Below are 19,285 nucleotides of genomic sequence, written 5' to 3'. Positions count from 1 at the left end.
CCTTTCCATTGCGGTCTGGCTTTGCTGAGCTGCTTCCTCCTTGGACCACGCTTCCTGTGATGGCACCGGGGGCCATTTGATCTCTGTGGTGCGTCGCATATCTCCTAAGACGGCGTTTGGTCCAGTCCCCCTGCGTACCTCGCCTTTCCCTCGGTTTACACAGCACTATAGCCTTCCCAGACACTGAATCTGGGTAGTTGATTTGTAGTGCCATTTGCATTGTGTATATTTCTTCATTGTATGTGACTTATGCTGCCGCTGACTGTCTGCTTTATTTATTTCACCTGTCAGTCTATATCTGTCCCTTTTTTTACAATCTGCCCTAATACAGGTGTACTTAGGGTGGTTCTGAGACCTCACATGTCATATGTCAATATTTGTGAGGTTGGTCACATACTGTTGCGTGCTGCACGTTGCCATATTTTAGGGAGAGATGGATGATGTGTCTTGACTCCCGATTCCCTTTGTCACGAGGTGGAGCCTCAATCAAGTATTGATATCCCTGCTTTGGTGCTGGGGGTCAGGTTCATCTTAGTTATAGACTTTGACGAACCTGTATCTAAATCAAAACACCAGGTTAAACTGTCTTCTGCGGTTTTCCCCCTCTCTGACCCAGATGGTGGATCACATGGCGGAGGTCTGGCATTCGTCAGGTAAGAGGTATCACTCACAAAAGAGTTTGGCCTCCTGTTACCCATTCCCTGAGGGTCACTGCAAGTAAAGGGAATAATCGCCTGCGGTGGATTCTTATGTTGTTCGCTTGATAAAAAGTGCTACTATGCCTACCATCCCTTTCCTGAAGGATTCTGGGGATATGAAGGTGGAAGCTTGCCTGAAATCAATGTTCTCTCTCAGGGGCTCTTGCACATCCGACCATGGCTATTGCATGGGTGGCTGATGCGATGGAGAGCTGGGCTGATGCATTTGAAAACTTTTTTCCCTCAGAAGTTTCTGGGGATCAGATTTCTTTTGTTGCTCACATTCAAGATGCAGTTTCTTATGTTGGAGAAGCAACATTGGATGCCGGTCTCCTCATCTCCAAGGGTTTTGGCCACCACTGTATCTATCCGCCATACACATACACATGCGCTCGTGGAAGGCAGAGGTCGATTCCAAGATAGACCTTAAAAGATTGCCCCCTGGGAGATCTTGTTTGGCCCTGACCTTGACGGGATTGTAGAGTAATGTTCCCTCCGGCGGGAGGCAGGGCGCCGGAGCTAGAGAGGGCATGTCTGTGCGCGCGCGTGTGACCGAGAAGGGGGCGTGGTCATCGAAAAGGGGGCGTGTCTAGAAGACGTGTCCCCTTGTCGTCACTCTTGGGGGTGTGCCCGGCACTTACGGACACGCCGGGCAGCCCCCAAGCCCTGCAGACAGGGAGAATAGATGCCGGGCACATGCGCCCGGCGTCTATTCTCCGGCGGTGACCGGGTCACCGCACATTTCTTCACCCTCGGGACACTGTGACCCGCGGGTGAAGACGGTTCCCGCAGGCTGTTAGGGCAGGGCGCTTTTTGCCCTCCTTCTGGAGGGCAGGGCGCTTTTTGCCTTCCAGAAAGAGGGCAGGGCGCCGCGCCCAGCTAAAACAGCCTAGCGGGAACACTAGTAGAGGCGTTGGCAGTATCACAAACTGCCTTTCTGCTATTCGCTGCTTCCACTACAAGGCCTCGGACTAAATCTGTTAAGTTCTTTTGTCCTCAAGGAAAGCCTAAAAGTCAGTCCTTTCCTAGGCAGTCAGCCTCCTCGAGGGCCGCCATACACAGAACCAAGCAGACCTGGACCACCAGACGCCCTGCTTCTATGCCTGAGGATAAATCCTCATCCTGACGGGACAGGCCTTCATCTGAGGGATCTCAGAGTGAGAGGCCGACTTCTTCAGTTCGCCCAGTGCTTGTGTCAAAGCACCATGGATGCTTTGGTAAGAGAAGGGGTTTCTCACGGGTACGCCTTCTCATTTCTCAGACGGCCTCCCCACCTGTTTGTCTACACAGGCCCTCCTTTAGACCCGAACGAGGCATTACAAATCCAGAAAGCTATACAGTCCTTGCTGTAAGCAAGGGTAATTATGCCTGCCCCACTATCTCAGCGAGGGACTGGTTTATCATTCTACTCTTTCTGGTTCAGAAGCCAAATTGGTCTCATCGGCCTATCGTCAAGCTTGAATGCCTGAGCAAATTCCTAAGGGTGCCAAAGTTCAGGAGGGATACCCTACGCATCATCTTCTAAGCTATGGCACCTGGGGGCTTTATGGTATCGCTGGATATTCAGGCCACATGTAGCTATTGCGTCCGCTCCTCAGCGTTGTCTCTGGTTTGCTATGCTACAGCAACACTTCCAACTTCGCGGGGTCCACCTTCCTCAGTGGAATATGCTCAGTTCAATTCCAGGCCTTTGCTAAAACTGATCCTTTTTAGGTGGAACGGGTTTCTCCATCGGATCACTGTTCAGGCGCTGACTCTCTCAGGAGGTGCGTCTTTCTCTGTCTGGGTGACTATGGCCATCATCTAAACAAGGGTTGCCCCTTTTTGGAACCCGGACTGGGCAGTCCTTACATTGGGTGCCAGTCGCTGGAGTGCAGTGACCGATCCGCACTCCCTTCAGGGCCGTTGGACATTGGTCGTTTCTACCCTGCTAATCCACATATTGGAACTTCGAGCTGTCTAAGGGTTCTCACTCTGGCCCAACACATACTTCATGGTAAATCTGTACAGGTTCAGTCCGACTATGTCACAACTGTGACTTACGTCAAGGAGGCACTCTAAGTCTGGCAGCAATGACAGGAGTGTCACACATTCTGACATGGGCCGAGGGTCTCCTCCCGGCCATCTCTGCAGTGTTCATTCCGGGAGTTCTCAATTGGGAAGTGGAATTCCTCAGCCGTCACAGCGTGCATCACGGGGACTGGTCTCTTCACCAAGAGATAAATCAACTCCTAGTGAGCTGACAGGGCCCCCCAGAGGTGGTCCTCATGGCCTCCCGACACAATCACAAACTGCCGGTGTTCATGTCCAGTACTAGAGATACCGAAGCAACCTGGAAGTGGACCTTCCAGTTTGCATACATGTTCCATCTGGTCTCCCTTCTTCCTTGAGTTCTTCGAAACTTCATGACGGAGGTACTGTCCTGCTGGTGGCTCCAGCTTGACCCGGACTTATCTGGTACTTTAGTTTTTCAGTCTCTCTCCATTAACACTCCATTCATGCTACCTGTTGTCTCGGGGTCCTTGCATTTCCCAGGACCTGGATAGTCTGTCTTTGACTGCGTCCCTACTAAAGTCCAACGGATTCTCTGGTTCTGTCATCTTCAGGATGCTTGGAGCTCGTAAGCTAGCTTCTGCAGGGATCTACCACTGAGTTTGGCTTGCATATTTCTAATGGTATTGTACCAGTGGCTTCGATCCTCAAGTGTTTAGGATTTCCAGAGTCCTGGCATTCCTTCTAGATGTATTGGGTCTAGCCTTCCGCCTGACTTCCCTGGAAGTGCAGGTTTCTGCATTGTCAGTAGGGTTCCAGTGTAGAATTGCTCCACTCCCGGGTATCCAGCCCTTTTATTAAGGGTGTTCTCTGGATTCTACCTCCCTTTGTTCCACCTAGGTGCTCCTTGGGATTTGGCAGTGGTTCTTCGGGCCCTCTGGGGGCCTTCATTTGAACCACTAGTTTCGGTAAACCTTCCGTGGTTTATTTATTAGACTTTCTTATGGCGTTTGTATCTGCCAGGAGTGTGTCGTAAAGGGGGCGCTTTCCTGTGGCTCCCTCTTCTGGATATTTTCACCTAGACAGGGCGGTGAGTCGCTCTCGTCCTGTTTCTTCCTAGGGTGGTGTCTGAATTCCTTTTTATTGAGGAACTGTATGGTATCAGGCTTTCAGTCACATGTCCTCTCGGTTGGTGAGGCCTCTTTGGCTGTAGTCCGTGCTCTCAGGATTCACGTGGACCGTACCAGTTCCTTAGGGAAATCTGACTCCTTATTTGTGCTCTATGGATTTCAAGAGAGGATGGCCAGCCATTTACCAAACGTTGGCTTGATGGCTTCGCATGACTATCTCAGGGGCCTACACACAGGAAAGCCTTCCTGTTCCGGCTTCTGTTGATTATTTTTCTACTTTGTCTGTGGGCGACTCGCCACGGTGCCTCGGCTGTTCAGCCTTGCATGGAGGCCACGTGAGCTTCCATTCAGACCTTTTCTAAGGTTCTAAGCATTAGATACATTTTGCCTCTCAGGATGCTTACTTTGGGCGACTGATTCTCCCCTCTGCGCAGGAGGGTCCCCTCCCTTCATTGGACTGCTTTGGGACATCCCCCAAGGTCAACCCTGTGGACCCCCTATGGACCCTGAAGAAGAAAATGAGATGGTAATAACTGATCTCTTTCTTCGAAGTCCATAGGGTCCCCAGGGCACCTGCCCTGATGCACCTGGCTTCATATGGGCTATGTTACTGGTCACAGGTTTCACGTCTCCTTCTCTGTGAGTGTGGTTCTTGTGTTCCAGTCTTTTTGTTCTCTTTTTCCTCCTCCGGCCTTTGGCTGCTTACAAACTGAGGTGGCTTGAGGGCGGTGTTATAGGGAGAGTGGACCCAGTGCATCTTGAGAGCTGAAAGCTTTAACTGCGTGGTGCCCGGTTCCCCAACCTATACCCCAAGGTCAACCTTGTGGACCCTATGGACTTCGAAGAAATATCACAAAGGTAAGTTCTTACCATATCTCTCATTACTGTATTATGAATCCAACCTTTGGCTATTTTGAAAAGATGGATTAATGCTTAGACAAGAACCACAAAGTATTTCGTTACAAAAAAAAAAAATTACACACTTCCTTTTTTATTTCACTTTCTAGCAGTTTCCATTGAAAAAACAAAAATCCATTTTTTTTGGCCATTTTGGGTAGAAAGTATTTATAGCAAGAAATAGAAATACTAATGATGTTTTCAGGAATTTATAAATCTTCTGGAAATAAAAACAAGGTTAGCATTTATGTGGGTTCTGCATAAACTGATATTGATTTTGTAAATGGGACCAGCCCAAATGGTGCCAAAATACACTCAGCAGTGACTGGGTTAAGGTGCAGGGGTTTTACAGTAGGCCGTTTGGGTAACATGAAAATAGTCCTGCTGAACTGTGTGCTGCATGTGTTTACAGTTTATCTCGCCACATGATTTAGCTAAAGCGCACCGAGCACCTGTTGTCTGCTTGTTAATTTTCTGTTCGTAACAAGTGTTCTGCTGGCTTGTGTTGCCACAGTGCTATGTGGACAGACAAAATAAATGCAGACCTAAAATATGAGCGTGCTTACATTGTAATTGAAAGCGGACAGGTAGAAAGAGGAGCGTGTGTGGTTCAGACTGAAGATTGGGTGAGCGAGCAAATCTGTTCTCTAAGAGGAGCGAACGAATGAAAAAAGATTGCCAAGTACAGTGTCTTGTGGGACCTCAACAGATAATGGGAATAGTGGGGGAGAGAATGTGTGCAAGATGTAAAGCAAACTGGAGGTGATTTTTCGCAGGTTGAATGTGAACCAGGAAAGAACTGTCACTTATGGGGAATGGTATGCCTAAAGAAGAAGGTGATCAACATGGTCAAAAGCAGCAGAGAGGTCCAGTTGGATGAGTATTGAGAAATGTCATTTAAGCTGGGTACACACTGAGACAACCGGCAATCATTCTGACTTTCCAGACTATTTCCCTTGAGCCCAAAACTAGTGATATTGAGTGTACACACTGCAATCTTGTGATTGACCAAACGATATATCGTATCGTTTGGTCCTATACAATTTTATCATTGCTCCTGTACACACTAGAACAACCATCTTTAAGATCACTGGCTGGGAGTGACAAGTGGTGACGTCTTCAAAGGTCAAATCGGGATGACTTATCTCCAGGTCGGCCATACACACTAGGCAATGTGCACCATATTGCTAGCAATATCGTCCTGTTTGATGTGCAGCACATCAAACCTGACAACGTCGCATGCAACCGCGAGAGTGCACATATTAGCCTTACACATTGAGCGATGGAAGTGATTTGTCCTTACGAAATGGCAAATCGATCTGACATTGTTCCAGTGTGTACTGAGCTTTAGACTTTGCTTTAATTAGATCATTGTTAATTTTTGTGATTGTGGTCTCCATAGAAATAATGGGTGGGGAAGCCTGGTTTAAGAGTGGAGTGAGCTGTAAAAGAGAAGGCTTGTACACAAGTCACTCAAGTACCATTCCATGGTTACACATGTTACACTCATACTACATGTAGGTTGAAAGAAATTTTATTTTCAATATAAATACAAACATGTTATACAACATTTGCTACAACTTTCTTTCTAGTATATACTGTAACAGATTATATGTAATTTTGTATGAAGACACTTGTGTATGTTACATGTCATGGAATGGCCCTTAAGTAGTTTGAAGGCAAAGGAGAAATATGACGGTAGTTGGAGTCAGAGGTTGGGTTGAGCGATAGTTGGAGAAAAATCGGATTTGTATAAAAAGTGATTTCTGGCTGTTCTCGCATGAATTTTGCTCTGGCTCTTATCCCAGGCACTATGATGCAAGAAGCCATATTAATTATTTGTAACTTTTTATAATGACTGCTGAGTTTCAGACTTTCATTTTGCTAGGAAGTTTGGTTGGAATGTGTTCAAGGTCATCAATGGTAATACCAACCATTATCTCTTAACCAATTTTAATAGAACAATCTCTCCTTTTCTTTTCTTATTTCCAAAGCATTTCTCTGATGGATTCTGGTTGAAAAATAATCCTAAATTTAAGAATGATTGTTGGGTTAAGCCATATAGGATTTAGGTGTGTTCCCATCCTTTCTCAACCCCTTTCATAGCCAAATCACTGCTTCAAACTAAGGGAGTGTGACCTTTTTTAGCTGGTAATACTTGTCTTTCATATGTAGTCTGGCCCAGTACATGCACACAAATAGTCTTCCCAGAAACAATCCGTGTATTTTCGTAGCGTCCAGAGTGCCGTCACTAACTACTAGTTTTGGAAATGAGGGCACTATCCGTTCTCTGAAGTAAGTGGTCATTGACCAGTGGTTCTCTTTAATTGTCTTGCGTAACGGCTTTGAGCAGGAGGTGCATGTTGTAGCTCAAATTGGGTAATCTATCACCAATTTTTTATTACTGTTCCCACTGTTTTAACATTAGAGCTATACTTTGTTTCTGCTGCATTAATACGAGGGTGAGTCAAACATTGGTGCTCATACAGACCCGCTCGCTAAGGTGCATACTCTCGCTGCTGCCAATGGTTTGCAGTGTGTATGCATTGTGCGCATGCGTATGCATCGTAGTGCGCATGTGCATACCTTAGCGAAAGTTCACAGTGCATTGGCTCGCTGCGCATAGACAGCCCAGCAGAGTGAGTGACAGAAGAGGCCGTTTGTGGTGGTAACGGGCTGGCCATTTAAAATGGAGTGGAGGTGCAAATGCAGGCGTGCCTGAGCATCTCAACGGTGTTTTAGAGGTGTGCATAATTATAAGACTGCATCATAGTACACGTTACCTGGCTTGTTTTTACACTGAAGTGCTCGCGGCAGGGTATGGTCAACCTCAAGCGCTGTGATAGAATCAGATGTTACCCGATGTACCGATGGTTGTATACACTTTCTGGACATGATGTGCACAAGTGGGCGTCTTAAGACAGGCTGGTGGGTGTCTGCATACACTGTGATTGTTCTCTAAGAAATACCTGGGCGTGCTAATGCATTGCTGTGCGATAGCACTGCCTACGCAATTTGCATACACATCGTGCTAGCGGCTCTCATTCAGGCCCATTTTTCACACTGTGGCTGTAGAATTTATTTTTATCCGCTTTCCATATAAGCTCACAGCTTTTCAATACTCTGTCCATCTGTCAACAAGCTTTCATATTCCCTCATTTAAAAAAATTGTTGGGCGGAGCTACCCAAGTATATCGTTGATTATTGCATAGGCAGAACCATGACTGACGCAAATGATTTGCAACATAATTCACTCACTTGTCTATCCAACAGAACCAGTTCACATGCACGCTCAGTGTTCTCATCAGTTGTGGACACGAACGGGCGTCCGGCTCCTTCTGCTTGGCTGACACTTGTGCGACCTTCTTTGAACTTCTCTATCCATTCATACACACTTCTTCGCGACAACACTTTCTCCATACTCTACGCAAAGTCTTCGATAAATATCGACACCAGACATACCCTCAGACCACAAAAAAACAAATCACTGCACACTGCTCTTCTTTCGTGCAAATTACAAGTGGGGCAGCCATTTCTTCTTTCAGACAGTCCGGCCAACAGAAGTTTTAATGTAACTGGAGTGCAGATAATTTTTGACTCTCCGTCGTATATTCATATAAACTACATGACAATGTACTACTTTGTGTTGCTTGCAGGCCCCACTCAGAAGACAAGTAAAAGCGAAACCAGCAAACGTTCAGTCCTATGGTGTTACAAGCTCCACGGCACGGCGCATCCTGCAGTCTTTGGAGAAGATGTCAAGCCCCTTGTCGGTAAATTGCATACTACTAAAAATATTGTATAATTCAAGTTTAATGTGTGTAGGTGATGAAACAAGCGTTGTACCATTTTCATTTCCTAGGATTTGTTCACACAGCAGAACTTGTGTTTATTTGGGTTCTGTGACTGCAGATGTCGGTGATCCAGACGTTTTTTTGCTGTGCATGCTATCCTATATTAAATTATTACTTCTGGCATGCCTACTGCACAAGTGCTAAATCAATGCATTCCTGAATACAATTGTCTATTGTCCTATTAGTAACAAGTAGAAAGCTATTTATCAAACAGCAGTTGATGTTATATTGTAGTTCGTTGTGTGTTTTTTTTTTTTTTAAAGCATTGTATTGCAAGCACATGTTTAACTTACCATTGGTCTATTAATATTTGCATACTTTCATCCTGTAAGTATTAGAATATATTTTTAATATGGTAAAAACATTCAGTTTGTAGCATTATCTATTCCATTTTATGTAAGCCTCTATATTTTAATTCTAGGATGCCAGGAGAATACCATCAATCTCCACTCCTGTATCATTGGTGAGTGTATTTGCTTTATTATCTTTGTATGTAGTAGGTTTTTTTATTTTTTTTATTTCAGTATTTCTGCAATGGTATCATGTACATGAGCAATATGACACACTGCACAGAATGTTCGCAAGACAAGACACTTGTACAAGTTAACAAGAGACAAACCAATTTATTCAGGGGCTGCTGGTAACCAATTAGTTTGTTGCTTGTGCAAATCCAGTATTGCCGCTTCAGACCACAAAGTAGAAATAAATGGATAGAACAGCACAGGAAATTGATCTATCTGCTGTATAGGATGTATATTTAAATCATATCAAATAGCATATTATGTGATCCGAAAAAGGAATTGACTACAATGTACAGTTCCATTTATTTAGTGGCCTCTGTACTACATTTCTGGAATATTATGAACTTGTTCCCAAGATTATTTCCATATACGTATGTACGAGGAAAGGGGGTGACGGTGGTGTTCTTTGACATAACATTTGACTATATATATTTTTTTAAATATCCTGTCAGCACTTGGATTGAGGAATACTGCTAGTGAGAGCTATTGAGTGGTACCACATTTGGATGGACACATGACAATTGGGGTATATTTACAGAGCAGTGGCTTTGCAAAGCTGCCACTCTGACCTGGCAGCAAGCTTTAAAGGGGCATTAATCTTAAGTGCAAAATCAAGATTGTTTTGATTTTAAATTGATTCCCCTTTTAAATTCAGCAGCCAGAACTGCTCGAAAGTGTTGGCATTGAAAAGCTGCTGCTTATTAAATCTTGATTTCTCTATCAAGGCTGGGGGACACTGGACCATGAGATTGTCAGTTGGGGCAGGAGCAGGCACTTAATGACACTGTAGCTTTCATCCTAGCTCTCCCCCCCTACCCCTCCCCCCTGCAATCCCATCATTCCAGTCGTCAGTGCCTGAGGAGATAGGGCACTTTTGGATGGGCAGCAGCCTCTGTAGGTAGCTTATATATATATTTTTATTTTGTAATAGTTTTAACAACACAGGTCCACTGTAAGGAAATCTTTTTTAATTTGCCTAATTTGGCCAATAATGACATGTAATTTTTGTGTTGAAAGTAAAAATCGAAGACATAGTGGTTTAAAGTAGCGGTGCAGGTTTATTGGGGGGGTTGAATGGATGGGACCGGTGTTTTAAACATTGCAGAAGGCAGTGACAGGTGTATTTAAAAAAAAAAAAAAAAAAAAATTAAGGGTGCCCTAAAATGACTTAAATATACCAATTTTAGTGTACCCTTCATGTAACTACAGCATTTATTTTGGCCAAAATATCTTGCCCCCTGTCATTATTTCACTGTTATAAGCATTTTTCTAACAGCCATTTGACACAATTTAAGGGCCCCAAACCCTTTGATTATGGCCACTAACAGACTTCTATACCAATATTATACCAACTTCTATACCTTTTTTTTGGGGTACAGGCTGATTTCACCATTTTTTACCTGTACTTATCGCTTGTCATCCATGCAAGAATTATCGTCTGAATTGGTTATTGCCGGTTTTGCATAAATGGGAGCTGCGATAAGTGACGTATTTGTCCGATTTGTTTTCCATTTGCGAAGGCACAAGAATTAAAAGTACAATAAATGTTAGAAGTTTATGGATTTTAAAGGTCTTTGTTATATTCCTACTCCTATTTACTGCTTGTTATTCTAGTCTAAAACAAATTACTTTTTTTCTACAGGCACCAGAAAAAAGTGCCGTCAATATCGATCATCCATCTAAAAGAAAAAAGGTAAGACTGTTTGCATGAGAGCATTTTAAGGTCTGTATATCAGGCATGTTGATTTAATATACAACATACTCAACGTTTTATCATAATTGAGTTATAATGTTTGGGGACTGTCCACTATACCACCTACACCCTCATTAAAGAAAAAGTTTTGAATAACTGGGCTTGTGAACGGCTTATGTTACTGGCCCATGAATAAGGCTTTTCTAGGAATCTATAGAGTTGTTAATGTCCTTAGTGCATAACTCCACCCAAAATGAAAAGTTTTATTCTGAGTGGTGTGAGGTAGTAAAATGTCAAAAGCTCATTTACCTCCACCCTTTCCCCATTCTGTGATCCCACATTGTTTCTAAGGGGGCGATTCCTGTTGGACAGCTATACAAATAGGCACCCGATGGAGCAATTCAATGGGGGGAATTCAATTGTTTTATCAGTGTTTTTCTACTTCAGGGTCCATAGGGTATCCACAGGATACCTTGGGGTATAGGTGTGACGTCAGTCGCAGGGCACCAAAGAGTTAAGCTTTCAGCCTCCCAGGATGCACTAGGTCCCCCTCCTATACCCCGCCCCCGGGCCAAGGCACCTCAGTTTAGTTTGGTGCCCGGCCGGAGTCGGGTGCACCTGTTGGAGTGGGGGCTAGAAGAGCCCCTGAAGCTTTTTCTTCATGCAGCTGTGGCTGCACATCTGGATGAACAGCATGGACAGTCAGTCCTGACGTCCATGCTGTCTTCCCTACACCCCGCCGGTACCAGAACGCCGGTACTGATCCGGGGATGCTGGTGGGCGTCTGGGGTCACAGCTAGCGGTGACCCCAGATGCTCCGGACCATGGCCGGATTCAAGGGGGACAGAGGTAAGCAGCGGGGTCCCGCGGTGGGTCCCCGCTGATCACATGGTCCTAAGTCCCTAGGCAGGGGGCTCCCTGGGGACTGGCTGCAGCGTGGAGCCAGGCGACCAACCTGCGCTTCCACTACCCCCTGGGACAGCGGACCGCAGCAGAGCGGTAGCGCTGCGGCGTCCCAGGGGTTAAATGCATGCCAGGGGAGCGCGCCTTCCCTGTCTCACAGCCGGCGCCTCCCCCGCTGCACACAGCCCTCTCTGCACTGTGCTGACTGGTCCTGTGTCAGCGCTCCTCCCCCAGGCCAGCTTCTCTCTGCTCCTCGGCGGCCATCTTCTCTGCAACGCATGGTGAACGCTGCTGGAAGTCTGGAAGGAAGCATCGTGGTCTGGGTCCCCCCGCATACCTCTCCTCCGCTGTGGCTCAGGTCTGTGTATGCAGCGCTGTGTCCTACCAGGCCCTGTGTCTGTGTAGTTGAGTGATCAGCGCTGTTAGTGCAGGAATTGTTATTTCTCTGCATTGTATGTGACTGTGCTAGCGCTGCCTGTAAATTTTCTTCTCTAAACTGTCAGCTTTATTACTGTCCCTGTTCTTTCTGCTAAAGCCCTTGCGGTGCGGTGCTGCAGGGTGGTCTCTCGCCTATTTAATACTTAATTGGTGAGAGAGGTCACATACGTGGTGCCATAATGTCTGAAAGTGATTTTCCCCTCCGGCTACAGTGTACCACGTGCAAAGTACCGTTAGCGGAGGGGGAGGGTAGCGCGGAGGGCCTTTGCCGGCAGTGTTTGTCCATGGCGCGGCCTATTACGGTTACAGCACCGGTACAGGAGCCGCCCTGGGCTTATTTCGCTCAGGCGTTAACAGCTTTAGTGGGCCAGTTAGCTCCGCAGCCCGCGTTTACTCCGATGGGTTTGTCCCAGCAGTCTGTGGTGTCGTCACCCATGCAGGGGTTCCCACGACAATTGGTGGTACCCCACAGTCTCCCTATTTCCCCGCTCCCGGGTTCTCAGGAGCCAGCGTGGGTTAACTCCCTGACGAGTTCTGTACAGCACTTGTCGGATGTGTTGCAAGGGGAGTCTGTGATGCGGCCTCATAAAAGGCCGGTGGCGTCTCTGTCCGCTCCTTATGAGGATGACGAAGGGACGTCTGATGATGGGGAGATTCTGGATCCTTACGATCAGGAACCTTTCCATACTAAGGACGCTGATGCTAAGTCCAAAGTATATATTCCTGGACTTATTCGGGCGGTCCGCACAGCCTTGGTGATTGAGGACGAAGTTCCCCCAGCGGCTAAATCTAAGTATGCCTTTTTCAAAGATGTGAAGGGCGATGCCACAGTCTTTCCTCTTTCGGGTCAGTTGGTGGACCATTTAGAGGAGGCGTGGAAACAGCCTGGCAAAAGATACCAGCCGCAGAGACGCCTGGCGGTGGCTTATCCGTTCGCGGATAATTATTTTGCTAAGTGTGAATCCCCTCCACAGGTGGATTCTCACGTGACCCGTCTTGTCCGTAGAGCCACATTGCCGATGCCATCCATGTCCTCCCTTAAGGATGCTACGGACCGCAAGGTAGAAATCTGCCTGAAGTCCGCTTATTCCCTTGCAGGGGGGGCAGCACGGCCGGCTATGGCCATTTGCTGGGTTGCCAGAGCGATGGAGCGCTGGGCGGATTCATTAGAGGCTTCTTTTGAGTCCGACTGTCCGGCTGAACAGGCGGAGTTGATTGGCAATCTCCGTGATTCGGCCACCTACATCAACAAGGCGGCTCTAGACATTAGTACTCTGGTGTCTAGAATTTCTTCAGCAGCGGTAGCTGCTCGTCGCACCTTGTGGCTGCGATCCTGGAAGGCGGACGCAGATCCAAGAAAGGTCTGGAAGCGTTGCCGTTTACCGGAGAAGTTCTCTTCGGTCCGGATCTGGATAAGATTGTGGCCACGCTGGCGGCAGCCAAATCTGCTTGTCTCCCGTCGGCCGCTGCTCCTTCTGGTTCTGGACCATCGTCCTTTCGGTCATCTAGGGCCCAGGGCAGGCCCAAACCACAGTCGTTTCCTCGACAGGCTGGCCCTAAGAAATCGGTCAAGCCCCGGAAACAGGCATGGAGTACCAGACGTCCGGCCCCCAAGCCAGATGACAAGCCTGCGGCCTGACGGTCCGGGTCTCCCCTTGGGGGATCCCAGGGTGGGAGGCCGCCTGCTGCAGTTCTCCCGGTGTTGGTCGTTCACTACGACAGACACTTGGGTTCTGGAGGTGGTCTTTCACGGGTACGCCCTCTCCTTCCGGCACAGACCCCCGGCTCGATTCTTCACCACGGGTCTACCATCAGACCAGAACAAGGCTACGGAGCTGCGGAAGGTATTGCACACTATGCTCCAGGCTGGAGTTATAGTGCCTGTTCCATTCTCCCAGAGGGGCCAGGGTTTCTATTCAAATCTATTTTTGGTACAGAAACCCAATGGGTCATATCGTCCGATTCTCAACCTCAAAGCACTCAACAAGTCTTTGCGGGTCCCGAAGTTTCGGATGGAGACCCTACGGTCCATCATTCTGGCGCTGGAACCTGGGGACTACATGGTGTCATTGGACATACAGGACGCTATGGCGGTCATGGCGGCTTCTCTGCGGCTGCAAGGAGTCCGCATGTTGCCGTACTTGGACGACCTGTTATTGGTGGCAGGATCTCCAGAGCTCCTGTTACACCACTTGGACCTGACCATTGCACTGCTGCAACGGCACGGCTGGCTAATCAACTGGCAGAAGTCCACTCTAATCCCGTCTCGGAGGATTCTGCATCTTGGAGCCTTATTGGACTCGGGACAGCAAAGGATCTTCGTGACGGAGGACAAGATCTCTGCTTTACAGTCAAGGGTGCGCAGTTGTCTGCACAGCCGCCGGGTGTCCTTACACTCGGCGATGAGGTTACTGGGCTCCATGGTGTCGGTGTTCGACATGGTGGAATACGCCCAGTTTCACTCCAGACCTCTGCAGCACCTGATCCTGTCCAAGTGGAACGGGCTGCCTCAGTCTCTGAAGTTCCAGACGATTGTGCTCACCCCGGAGGTTCGCCTGTCCCTTGCGTGGTGGTTAAAGACGACCCACCTCAACAAGGGACGTCCGTTCTGGGTTCCAAATTGGGTCCTGTTGACAACGGACGCCAGTCTTCGGGGCTGGGGAGCAGTTTCGGGTCCACACTTGTTCCAGGGCAGGTGGACACCGACAGAAGCGGAGCTTCCAATAAATATCTTGGAACTCCGTGCGGTCTTCAATGCTCTCCTGCAGGCACAGCGGTTTCTCCAGGGTCACCCGGTGCAGGTCCAGTCGGACAATGCTACCACCGTGGCCTACATAAACAGGCAAGAAGGAACTCGCAGTCGGGCGGCTCTCGTAGAGGTCTCTCGGATCCTGGTTTGGGCGGAGTGCAATCTTCCGGCCATATCAGCGGTCTTCATCCCGGGAGTGCTAAATTGGGAGGCGGACTTTCTAAGTCGCCAGGACGTTCATCCAGGGGAATGGTCCCTGCACCCGGACGTTTTTCAACTACTGGTGGACAGGTGGGGTCTTCCAGAAATCGACCTCATGGCGTCCCGGCACAACAACAAGTTGCCGGTGTACGGGTCTCGCACAAGAGACGAAGGGGCGTCTCTGGTGGATGCTCTGTCCGTCCGGTGGACGTTCAGGTTCGCATACCTGTTCCCTCCGGTCTCCCTTCTTCCACGGGTAATCCGGAAATTCAAACAGGAAGGAGGGACGCTCCTGTTGATAGCTCCCGCGTGGCCCAGACGGCACTGGTTCTCAGACCTTCTGGGTCTGTCCGTGGACAGTCCTCTGCGGTTGCCGCTACGACCGGACCTTCTGTCTCAGGGTCCTTGTCTTCACCCGGACCTGACTCGGCTGTCTTTGGCGGCGTGGCTGTTGAGACGGCCATGCTGAGGTCCTGGGGGTTTTCCAGCTCTGTGGTGCGTACCATGTTACGAGCTCGGAAACCGTCTTCCGCGAGGATATACCATCGCGTGTGGCATACGTTCTTCCAGTGGTGTCGACCGAGAGGTTATGCACCGCGGGAGTTTCGTCTGTCTCGGATTCTCGCCTTCCTGCAAGCGGGACTAGATCATGGGCTTCGCCTTGCTTCTTTGAAGGTACAGGTTTCGGCCCTATCTGTCTGGTTTCACCGTAGGATTGCTACAATCCCGGATGTGCGCACCTTTATGCAAGGTGTTCTCCGTATTCAGCCGCCCTTTGTTCCACCTGTGGCGCCTTGGGATTTGGCTGTGGTCCTGAGGGCTCTCCAAGGACCGCCGTTTGAACCACTGGGCTCAGTGGATATTAAATGGCTAACAGCTAAGACTGTTTTCCTTCTGGCCGTTGCTTCAGCCAGACGTGTTTCTGAGTTAGGGGCTCTTTCTTGTAGACCCCCTTTCTTGGTTTTTCATGGGAACAGGGCAGTGCTCCGCACTCGGCCCGAGTTTCTTCCCAAAGTTGTTTCCCAGTTTCATGTTAACGAGGAAATAGTTGTTCCGGCCTTTAACTCACCGGGTCTTTCCGTGGGTGAGGCCTCTTTGGATGTTGTGCGGGCCTTAAGGACTTATGTTGACCGCACTTCTTTGTTTAGGAAGTCGGACGCTTTGTTGTCCTCTATGGCTTCTGTAAAAAGGGTTGGCCTGCTTCAAAGCAAACTTTGGCAGCCTGGATCCGTATGGCTATTTCTGAAGCTTATCTTCATGAAGGCCTACCGGTCCCTCCTTCTCTGAAGGCTCATTCCACTAGGTCTGTGGGTCCTTCGTGGGCAGCTCGACGTGGTGCCTCGGCAGTTCAGATCTGCAAGGCTGCTACGTGGTCTTCTGTCCATACCTTCGTGAGGTATTACAGGTTTGACACCTTCGCCTCTCAGGATGCTTCCTTCGGGCGGCGGATTCTCCTTTCTGCACAGGAGCGTCCCCACCCTTAAAGGATACTGCTTTGGGACATCCCCAAGGTATCCTGTGGATACCCTATGGACCCTGAAGTAGAAAATATGAGATATGGTAAGAACTTACCCTTGTTATCTCTATTTCTACGAAGTCCATAGGGTTCCACAGGACTCCCGCCCTGTCGCACCTGTGCTGCAGATGGGCTTTGCTCTGGTCACCGGTTTTCCGTCTCCCTCTGGTGAGAATGTGATTCTTGTATGTGTCCAGATCTTTGTTCTCTCTCTTCCTTCTCCTCCTCCGGCCTATGGCTTGGTAACTAACTGAGGTGCCTTGACCCGGGGGCGGGGTATAGGAGGGGGACCTAGTGCATCCTGGGAGGCTGAAAGCTTAACTCTTTGGTGCCCTGCGACTGACGTCACACCTATACCCCAAGGTATCCTGTGGAACCCTATGGACTTCGTAGAAATAGAGATAACAAGGGTAAGTTCTTACCATATCTCATATTTTTCCCATGATAAACGTGTGTTTAGGTGTGATAAAATTTAGTCGCTATTCAATTGAACATTTTTTGGTCGTGATAATTGTGATTTATCACACCTAAATTTCAGCCTATCTGTAACATGGCCAGGGATATTCAATGTTGCAAATTAGGCGTGATAAAAAATATTGGTCGACCTATTTTTCACTTTATCACTATTAATTCTCACCACCCCTAGAGGGCGTGAGGTTTGAGTAAAAAGTATTAAAAATAGTATACCAGTTAATTTATTAATAAAATTCTAATATTATAAGGGTGAATATAATTGATTTAATCAAATACTTTCAATAGAATGACTTTTGTAGGGACAAAGTACAGAGAAAAAATAAGCTGAGTGGGAAGGTGATCAGGATGTAGCCGATGGGTTGGGTATGAAATCCCAGGATGCCGCTGGTCAGAATACCGACGGCAGCATCCCGGCACCCATAAAAAAATCAAGGTAAGTATAACCCCTACACTAACCCTCCCTCCCTGGTGCCTAACCCTTCCCCTTGTGCCTAATCCTAACCTCCCCTCCCCATAACACCCCGATACCTTCAGGATGCCAGCGGTCGGGATACCGACCTGTGGCCCTCCCCTATGCAGTGCCCCCATATACAGTAGCCCTTATGCAGTGCCCTCTTATACAGTTCCTCCAGTAGTGCCCATTATGCAATGCCCCCTTATGCAGTGCTCCTCATGCAATGCATCCTTATACAGTGCCCCCAGTAGTGCCTCTTATACTATGCAATGCCCCTTATAGAGTACCCCCAGTAGTCTTCCCCCTATGCAGTGCCCCAGTATTGTTCCCATGATTTATCAGAGCTCCTGCAGCATAAGCAGTGAATTGATGACATTCGCTTTAGCAGGTGACTGGAGGGGCAGCTAAAGTCTTCCCCCTCATCTGGGCAGTACTGGCATGCGGCACCGCTAGAATATATACGTGCAGAGACGAGTGTACTGCAGCAGTCCCCGGTATCTATGTGAATCGCTGTCCGACGCTATAGAGGGAAGCTGCGTAGTCCCCTCCTTTATCTATGGTCTGGGGTCAGAGTGCTTGCAGCTGAACACATCGCTGTCATGGGCGGGCGGTGGGTTAGCCGGCGCTGCTGACAGTCATCAGTGAGCGTGGCTAGGACACCAATGGGGAAGCTCTGCTGGCGGGTGGGCGTGGATGGAGGGAGAGCCGCAACACAGCAGCGCACTCTGCATGGAAAAGAACAGTCTGGACGGGAAGAAACGCACATCGCCGCCCACCAATTCAACACGACCACATAAATGTAACACCAAAACAATTGAATCCGGACCTGGCCAGCCGGATGATCAGCCTCGATGGCGGCGAAGAACACAGGCTGACAAATAAGACTCCCAAACACTAACAATTGAAAATCCCCCTACCCCCCCTAATAATTTCTCCGTTCTGGCACCCATTAGTATTGTGATTAAAAGCATCTGGTTTAGCACAGCTGTTTGTGCGCCAAAACCACTGTCAGGGCGCCCAATGCAATAAACTTTGCACACATTTCTTCTCGCACCTCAGGAGGCTGTGAGAAGAAGTGTAACCCCCCCCCCCCCCCATCCTGGCGGTGAATGGAGCAACAATTGAATTGCGCAGTTGACGCCCATTCATATAGACACCCGGCAAGGGGTCCACAACAGTTAAATCGCCCCTTTTAGATTTAGAGAGAACCTGACCCGAAAATGGACGGAATCAGCGAGTCAGGGATTTTTAATGTGTTTAGTTTCCCCAGTCCGCGTGTTGGCAGAACAGGAAATGGTGGCTCAGGTGTATGCGGCCCTTATATAGACTGAGGCATTATGGGCTAGATTTGTTATGAAATGCAAGAAAATATTCAGAATGTGTTAATTTTCCAAGGTACTTGGCCCTGTTTTTAGTAACCTCAACAAATATTACATGGTTTCAGAAATGTATCTCTGAATACATAAATTGTATCCTTTGCTATCAAATTTACACCTACTGACTTCTCTGCCTTCTAGTGGGATCCTTACTCTTTCTGGGTTTTGTGTTTGTTTGTTTTTTTTTTAACAAATTTTTTTTTTCTCAAAATCAACTGGTAATTTGGAAGCGTTCATTAATACTTCATGCTTTAGTTTCTTTTAAACTCCATCATTACTAAGTGCCTGATTCAGCAAGGATCGCTATTCTGCTTATACGCATGCAACGCAGTTGCTAATATCAGTGGTGATATGTAAAAGTTTGCATTCGCATTGCGATCACACCATAA

General features: G+C 47.9%; 1 protein-coding gene across 2 annotated transcripts in view; it reads left to right on the top strand.

The window, feature by feature from the left end:
• Positions 1 to 19,285, top strand: part of NUP153 (nucleoporin 153) — a 190,841-nt gene that overhangs the window by 58,776 nt on the left and 112,780 nt on the right. For both annotated transcript variants that reach the window (XM_088475837.1, XM_088475836.1), the window contains exons 6-8: positions 8,374 to 8,490; positions 8,993 to 9,034; positions 10,735 to 10,785. In XM_088475837.1, coding sequence (XP_088331963.1) covers positions 8,374 to 8,490; positions 8,993 to 9,034; positions 10,735 to 10,785 — 210 coding nt within the window. The remainder of the gene's footprint in view (positions 1 to 8,373; positions 8,491 to 8,992; positions 9,035 to 10,734; positions 10,786 to 19,285) is intronic.

Source organism: Taudactylus pleione, unplaced genomic scaffold (genome assembly GCF_031769625.1).
Source record: "Taudactylus pleione unplaced genomic scaffold, aTauple2 ptg000179l, whole genome shotgun sequence".
NCBI classification, from domain to species: Eukaryota; Metazoa; Chordata; class Amphibia; order Anura; family Myobatrachidae; genus Taudactylus; species Taudactylus pleione.
The sequence above is the reverse complement of the archived record's forward strand: the minus strand, read 5'-3'. Positions and strand labels throughout refer to the sequence as shown.